The sequence below is a fragment of the Microtus ochrogaster genome, linkage group LG5, assembly GCF_000317375.1.
Source record: "Microtus ochrogaster isolate Prairie Vole_2 linkage group LG5, MicOch1.0, whole genome shotgun sequence".
NCBI lineage: Eukaryota > Metazoa > Chordata > Mammalia > Rodentia > Cricetidae > Microtus > Microtus ochrogaster.
Window position 1 is genome coordinate 4,498,677 of NC_022031.1, and position 8,219 is coordinate 4,506,895.

The following is an 8,219-nucleotide window of genomic DNA, read 5'->3' on the forward strand; positions in this document are numbered from 1 at the left end:
TGGACAGTTCTTTAAATGAATCCTGGCCATTCGAGACTCTTCTGTTGAGAATTTGCTGTTAAATCTGCACCCCAATTTCTATAAGATTATTTTGTGTTTTGATGCCTAGTTTCTTGAGTTTCCAGCTTTTTATTCCATAATTTTTTTATCTGTTAAGATTTGCTTTGTGACCGAGTACTTGGTCAGTTTTAGAGAAGGTTCCACTGGGTGCAGAAAAGAAGGTATATACTTTTGTTTTCAGTTGAGATCCAGGAGGGTGGGCTCCCAGGCCCCAGTTACACTGCTGGATCTCATAGTGCAGGTGCTACTAAGGGATGAAAACCTTGGCCATCTATGTCCTGAGTACCTGCCACAAGCTCTTTCCATCACTGCTCAAGGGGGACTTCATTAACACACAAACTAACACCCAGGAGGCAATGTCACAGCTTGGCCCATTCCCTGCCTCACTGTGGGTTCTCCAATGAAGACGTCCCACCTAGAGACTTTCAAGGCTGTGCTGGGTGGAGTGGATGTGCTCCTAACCTGGAAGATTCATCCCAGGTAAGCAATGATAAAGAGTTTCTGGAACACACTTTGTAGATCAGGCTCACCTCAATCTCAGAGATCCACCTGCCGCTGTCTCTTAGAGTGCTGGGACTAAAGGTGTGTGCCACCACTGCCTGGTGCCTAGAGCCACTTTTTTTTTTCTGAGACAGGGTTTCTCTGCAGCTATGGAGCCTGTCCTGGAAACTAGCTCTTGTAGACCAGGCTGGTCTAAACTCACAGAGATCCACCTGCCTCTGCCTCCTGAGTGCTGGGATTAAAGGCTTGCACCGCCTCAGCCTGGCTTCCTACAGCCATATTTCATGGAGACATTTTCTCAATTTAGGCCCCTCCTCTCTGACGACCCTAACTTGTATCATGTTGACATAAAACTCTCCAGTACACCACCTAACACAGTTATCCCAGGGATAAGCTGTTTTTTTTAAATCTACTAATTTATTATGTATACAGTATTCTTCATATTTTGTCTGCATGTATGCCTGCAGGCCAGAAGAGGGCACAAGATCTCATTACAGATGGTTGTGAGCCACCATGTGGTTGCTGGGAACTTAACTCAGGACCTTTGGAAGGGCAGGCAGTGTTCTTTATCACTGAGCCATCTCTCCAGCCCAATAAAGCTGAATTTTTGTGTGTTTGTTTTTGTTTTTATTTTTGGGACAGGGTTTCTCTATAGTTTTGGTGCCTGTTTTGGAACTAGCTCTTGTAGACCAGTCTGGCCTCAAACTCACGGAGATCCACCTGCCTCTGCCTCCCTAGTGCTCTGATTAAAGGTGTGAGCCACCACCGCCTGGCCCGATAAGCTGTTTTTGCTACCAAACCAAACCATTCTCTTTTACATTAGGGAGCAGTGCACACCTGAGGTGTGGCCAGCCACTAGATTTTACAGTGAGGGGGGCATCAGCATGTCTGAGCATGGTCTTAATTCCACTCTCCCTAAATTGAGGTCTCAGAGGACTGAACTGAGGTAGGAGACATATAGAGGGCTATCATGCTATAACACTACCTGGGTGGGTAAGAGCTACAGAGTGGGCTGTGAGCTAAGGGGATGGGAACAGGCATAAGAGACACTGAAGGAGATGAGGACTCACAACAGCATGGTCCCCTGAGTGAGCATTTTGCTCAGACCTGTGTGAACAGGAAGGAATTCCTGCTGTGGGTGAAGGCCTATTCTGAGGAGTGAAGTAAACCGGAAGTGCATGACTCTGGCCTGGAAGGTGAGGGTAGGAGGAATATTATGAACAGAGAGACATAGGCTCTGTTGATAACAGGGGTCAGTGAGTTAGGTCAGAGATCAGCAGTCGCCCCCCCCCCACTCCAACCCGCAGTATGTCGCTAAGGCTTGGTATTTAGCCAGTCTGGCCTCTCTTACCCTGTAACCCCAGTTTGATTCTGTAACCTCCAGAGGCATACAAATGGTACAAACTGCCCCCTCCGTGTGTGTGTGTGTGTGTGTGTGTGTGTGTGTGTGTGTGTGTGTGTGTGTGTGCGCGCGCGCGCGCGCGTGTGTGTGTGTATTTGTGAGAGAGTGCTTTCATTTGGTTACAGTTTGGGTTTGGGGGAGGGATATTTTCTTTTCTTGGGTTTTAGAGTTTTGTTGTATTGGGTTTTGTTTTTTGAAACAGAGACAGGGTTTCTCTGTAGCTTTGGAGCCCTCCTGAAACTCACTCTGTAGGCCAGGCTGATGTCAAACTCAGATCTGCCTCTCTGCCCCCTGCATGCTGGGATTAAACATGTGTGCCATCACCATACCCTGGTGCTTCTGTTTTTTGAGAAAGAATTTAAAGTTGGATGGGTGGAGGGGAGATCTGGAAAGACTTGTGGGAGAGGAAGAATATGATTTAAAGTTTTTGAAGTTAAAAAAATGGAGGGAATGGACAGAAAAAAAATCTATCGCCTCAGACTGCACACCAACCTTCAAGACTGCCTGAAGCTGGGTTGGTTGTGTTCTCACTGAGTCCCTGTAGAGATGGGAACCAGCTTAGCAGAACAGACTCCAGCAGGTCAGGCAGCAGCCTCCAGGCTGGCACTCCACACTTTTCCACTGGCTCCTCTGAGGCCTTTTGTTTTTCCTGCAAACTCTCCTGCCTCCACTTCCCAAGTACAGAAATCTGAGGAGTGCCTTGTCCCTCGCCCAGCCTTCACAGAAGCTTGAAGGACCTTTGGAATCCCACTTGCACTAGGCTGTGGTTTGCACATTCCTTTAATACCAGCACTGAGACAGCAGAGAAACAATTTCATGAGTTCCAAGTCAACTTGAGATAAAGAGACCATTGTTATAAGTATTTTTTACTATTTAGTGTTGGGAATGTGTGTGCATGACACAGCACTTGTCTTGGCCAGTGTATTTATCTCAGCACTTTCAGGAGAAGCCTCTAGATTACACGTTAGGCTTGGTAGTGGGAGGAGGGACTACAAGTAGCTGAGAGCTGGCTCAGTGGATAAGAGCTCACTGGTTGCTCTTCCAGAGGCAGAATGTTGTATACACGACATGATCTTAACTTCTAAGCCATCTCTCCAGTTCTCCACATATATGTATGTATACATATACATATGTTTTTGAGACAGTTTCTTTATGCAGTCCTGGATATCCTGGAACTGGCTCTTAGATGAGGTTGCCTTCAAACCCTGATTTACCTGCCTTTCCGACTGCAAGGATTCTAGGCCTGCGCCACTACCTTCCGGGCCTCCCATATATATTAACACATATAGAAATGAAAACAAGCACGCCTTTAATCCCAGCACTCGGGAGGCAGAGGCTGGCAGATCTCTGTAAGTTCGAGACCAGCCTGGTCTACAGAGCTAGTTCCAGGACAGGCTCCAAAACCACAGAGAAACCCTGTCTCGAAAAAACCAAAAAAAAAGAAATGAAAACAAGAGGGCATGAAACAAAAATCTTTATTGCTACAATATACAAATACAGGGGGAGTGCAATGGGTAGACTTAGGCACTCGTTAACAAAACAGGTTTACTCCAGACATCTACAATACAGTTCTTAAGGTCTATCAATCCTTTAAGACAAGACAGGGACATTTGTCCATATACTGGAGACCTTTATGTTTAGGGACAGCCAGAGGGATGGAAGCATCAAATAGTGCCCCACAGACATGCGATTTACCATGGTGACATACTTCAGAAATCTCTGCATGTAGGTTAAGGCAGGAGGATTTCAAGGCCAGCCTGCGCAATATACCACTATGAAAGAGACGAAGAGGGAGCAAGCTCTGTGGCTTATCTGTGACCTCCCAGTACAAATGGACTAGCTAGAATGCCTCGACCATTCCATTCCCCAAACCTCATAGGAGTGCAGTGCTCGTTTTAGGCTGGAAACTTTGTACACAGAGGTACTAAAGCAGACACACAGTGGGACATAACCAGCACCCAGGCAGAAGAGAAGACAGCTCTTCTGCCTTTACTTTCATTAATCAGGATTCTCTCAAGGTTAAAGGAACAGAACTGATAGAACTATATATAGTAGAAACAGATGAACTTTAGTAGATCAAGGATGTAGGAGTCGTCCATCCACAAGGGTGGAAGTCTCTTATAGTTTCCTTCTTCCATATCTTTTTATATATGCTGCCAAGAGAAGGCATGGTTTCAATACAGAATGGGTGTGTTTCCTCAAATAATGTGATGAAGAATCTCACCTCACAGGAATGCTCAGCAGCATGGGTTCTAGTTGATTACGGGCATAGCCATGTTGACAAACCAGGTTAGCCATCAGAGACGTCTAGAGATCTTGGACAAGGGGTCAGGGAACACAGGGTCTTTTGAGCTCAAGAATCAAAGGAAAACCATGGCACTGAATCCAGGTTAATGGCATGGAAGGACCCCAGAACACCCAGTCAAAATCAGACCCTTCCTCTACAACCACCATGTAGGAGAAAGTCACTTACGATCATGTCCTGGCAAAAACCCTTTTAGAAAATGCAAAACTGGGGCTAGAGAGACAGCTCTGCAGCTCAGAGTGCCTGTTCCTACAGAGGACCCAGGTTAGATTCCCAGCCCCACACGGTAGTTCACAGCCACCTATAACTCCAATTCCAGGGAATCCGATCCTTCATCTGACCTCCACAAGCACCAAGCACGCATATGTGCAAGGAAATCACTCACACCCTTGATGAAATACCTATTGCTATGTTTTCAATTCTCAGTATCAAGAAGCAACCTTCCCCACTTACTGCCAACAATGACAAAGTCTGGTCTCCAGGTCATAGATACAGCGCTGACAGCATTTGTGACACATATGTGTAGCAAAGGAGACTCTCTTGGGCTGCCTGACAGTAATCAGTGTATCCATGAGCTCAGGACAAAGTTGAGCAAATCTTCCCACACGGACATCACCCCTGTCATCATAGCATTCTAGAGGGGCGGGGTACAGCTCTTGGATCAGCTGGTTGAGGTTGGCTGTGTGATACAGAAGGTCTTTCAGGACAGCCATGGAGATATCATTGTCATAGAAATTGACCCTAGTGAGTTGGGAGCACTGGCTCAGGGCAGGCAGGAGGGTAATGAGCTGAGAGTCCACCATCCAGCAGCCCTCCAACTCTAGGGTCTGCAGAGTGCCCGCAACACTGTTTAGGAGATCACGGAAAGGTGTAGGATATAGGTCAATTAATTTCACAAGCCTCAGATTCAGGTGTTTCAGCTGATGGAGACTCTGACTCTGGGACAAGGAGTTCAAGTCTAACTGTGAAAGCTTGCACACAGTGATGGATAGGGTCTCCAAAGGGGTCTTCAGGTACCTAGGGAGAGACCAAGAGATTAGTTCTGGCACAATGAGATGGAGAGAGCTGCTGTTAGAGGTAGCATAGAGGTAAAGGTGACCACTTGTTTAGAAGTCATGCAACTATATAATGGAGATCAATATCCAGGATCCAGGATGCTGCTTATTGGGGAGTCTCACCATTCTTGGCAGAGAGAGAGGCCTGAAGTACCAGTAATGGGACTTCTTCAGTCCATGGGTAGCAGCTTCCATTACTATGAAGAAGAGAACCTGTGCTGGCCACATTAGCCCAGGGCACACACTGGAAAAACTAACCCATGAAAGATCTGGAAGTCTTGAATCATCTTTTTACCTCCCCCGGAACAGTCTCTGCCCTTATTCTGTTTCTCTCTTTTTTTTAAGATTTATTTATTTATTATGTATACAATATTCTGTGTGTATCCCTGCAGGCCAGAAGAAGGCACCAGACCCCATTACAGATGGCTGTGAGCCACCATGTGGTTGCTGGGAATTGAACTCAGGACCTCTGGAAGAGCAGGCAGTGCTCTCAACCTCTGAGCCATCTCTCCAGCCCCTTGTTCAGTTTTTCATCTCTACCTCTCACCCACACAATTGGTATCACTCATTTCTACCCATCTCTATTCAGACCCTACATGTGGGAAGTTAGAAGACACACAAATGCCAAGCACCAAGTTCCCCCGTGGATCTGTGGAGGTAAGGATCCTCTCTAGTTCTGGGCCCACTGTTCTGACCGATTCCCTGCCCCTTAGACAGAATCCCAAGGAAGAACACAGAGCGCATCCTTCCTACTCTGATGCCCTCCCCAGTTGGTCTTGTAGCAGGACTGCTCAACACATTGCCTACTCGGCTCAGCCTCTGCTTAGTGAGTGGCCACTGAACAAACTGAGCTCCCAAATCAGTTAAGATAGAAACAAAACCCAACTTAGACGCTGCAGTGACTCCATGATTGTGAAATCCAGTGGCTGGCTGGCTTCACTCAGGTACCCACTACTCTGCCTTACCTGAACAACTGTTTCATGTGCTCACTGGAAAAGTAGACGCCATTCATGGAGAGATGCTGCAGACAGTTGAGTTTAGAGAACTGAGAAACAAACTTAGTGATACACTTCTGTATGTCTGAGGGGGTATTTAGAACCTTGAAGGTGTTCTTGTGGATCCGTGTTAAAAGGAGTTTTTGAAGATTTCTCATCTGGTCCAGGTAAGATACAAAATGCACCAGAGTGGACAGACTCCAACCTGTATTCAGTTCCAACTCCTGGATGCTGTCAGGCTGGAAAACCATCAGGACTTTCCTGACAGTGTACACAGGCAATGCCCAGATCTGCATCTTCACACAGCACAGCCTGATGAAACTTCTTCTCTGCTGGGCCCACTGTAACAAGTATGTTTGCTGTTCATTCAGATGGAACCTGAGGCAAAGGTCTGCGACCACCTTCAAACGCTGCCTCAGGGCGTATCTAGGAGAGCGCTTCACCGCTGGCTTCTTACCCACAGCCTCTGCCGAGCACTCTCCATCCTCTGTGCCAGCCCAAACATCCCAGAAGTTGTGCTGCACATTCCTCAAGTCGAGCACCTGGAGCTTCCCCCTCCTGCGAGCAAGACAGGTGGAAACGGTGGAAGATATAACAGACCAAACCAGCCGGGCGGTGGCGGCGCAAATCTTTAATCCCAGCATCCCTGAGGCAGAAGCAGGAGGATCTCTGTGAGTTTGAGGCCAGCCTGGTCTACAGAGGCAGCCAGGGCAGTCAGAGAAACCCTGTCTCGAAAAACAAATAACAGCAACAAACAAACAAAGACCACACCCAGGCCAGGTTTTCCTCTCCATCTCTACTGCCACCTGTTCCCAGCTGTTCTGTGTGTTTATGATTCTCCGTCCTGGATCTCCCAGAGCAGCTCCAGGCAAGGGCTCTTTGCCAGAACTGCATATAAAGACCTGTCCAGCTTCCTCCCTGCAGTGACTCTTGACTCAGTCTTCCACTTCTAGAACCTGGGAGAGCCAGGGTAAGGCTTGTTTCACTGTGGCCACAACTGCTTTAAGCTGGACTCCATACCCAAATGTCCTTCTATACTAGGGCTCAACAGGGGTCAAGGCTTCTGCAATCTTCCAAGATGATACCATCAAAATCCTCTCAGCTACCTTTGACCTCATTCTCCCTTACCCCAGATGTCCTTCCCCTGTACCATGCCCACCATTCTTCCCTACCTGGATCTTGCTTACCTGGGGAGCACCTTCTGTGTTCGCAGCATGTCTACTCCATCCAGGACAGCCTGCAAGGTCTCCAGGTGGGAAGTCTTCATCAGGGTCCCCACAGGAAGGAAGCTGAACGGCCAAACTGCTACCATAGCCCTCAGAATGTTACTTTGTCCGTGGTTGAAGGCTTCCTTGAACAGTGGTGGGAACAGCACCCTGGGCAGGCACTGCAGAGCAGAGATGGCCAGGGCTTCGTCCCTCAGCAGGCTCTGCACTGCCAGATGCAGGAGTGTGGGTGGGTCCTGACCACTCATTCTTCAGATCTTCAATCTGAAGCAATCTGGTGAAATATAAAGGAGGCTATGTTTTAGGAAACCCCACTTCTCACCTGTCTTAGTTACTGTTCTATTGCTGTGATGAGACACCATGACCAAGGCACCTCATAAAAGCATTTAGTTGGGGCTTGACTACAATTTCAGAACGCTAATTCAAGACCATCATGGTAGGTAGGCATGGCACAAGAACAGTAGCTTACAACCCATCAGCAAGCAAACTGCAAAAGAAGGGTCTGGCATGGGCTTTTGAAACCTTAAAAGTCCACCCCTAGTGACATACCTTCTCAAAAAGGCCACATCTCCTAGTCCTTCCAAAACATTGCACCAACTGGGAACCAAACATTAAAATATAGAAACAGCATATGGCCACACCTTTGTAACTGTGCTATCTAAATCCAGCCACTGT

At 47.4% G+C, this 8,219-nt stretch overlaps 1 protein-coding gene across 3 annotated transcripts; it reads right to left on the minus strand.

The window, feature by feature from the left end:
• Positions 1 to 4,614: 4,614 nt before the first annotated feature.
• Positions 4,615 to 7,792, minus strand: LOC101979789 (oogenesin-1-like). Of its 3 annotated transcripts, none has more exons than XM_026786806.1 (3): positions 7,506 to 7,792; positions 6,289 to 6,873; positions 4,615 to 5,285 (listed from the first exon to the last, which is right to left on the minus strand). In XM_026786806.1, the coding sequence occupies exons 1-3, from the start codon at positions 7,790 to 7,792 to the stop codon at positions 4,718 to 4,720; spliced, it is 1,440 nt and encodes a 479-aa protein (XP_026642607.1). In that variant the 3' UTR covers positions 4,615 to 4,717. The 3 variants fall into 3 exon arrangements, with proteins under 3 accessions (XP_026642607.1, XP_005361876.1, XP_005361877.1); XM_005361819.3 differs by having other exon boundaries at positions 6,289 to 6,876; XM_005361820.3 differs by lacking the exon at positions 6,289 to 6,873.
• Between the last annotated feature and the right edge of the window lie 427 nt (positions 7,793 to 8,219).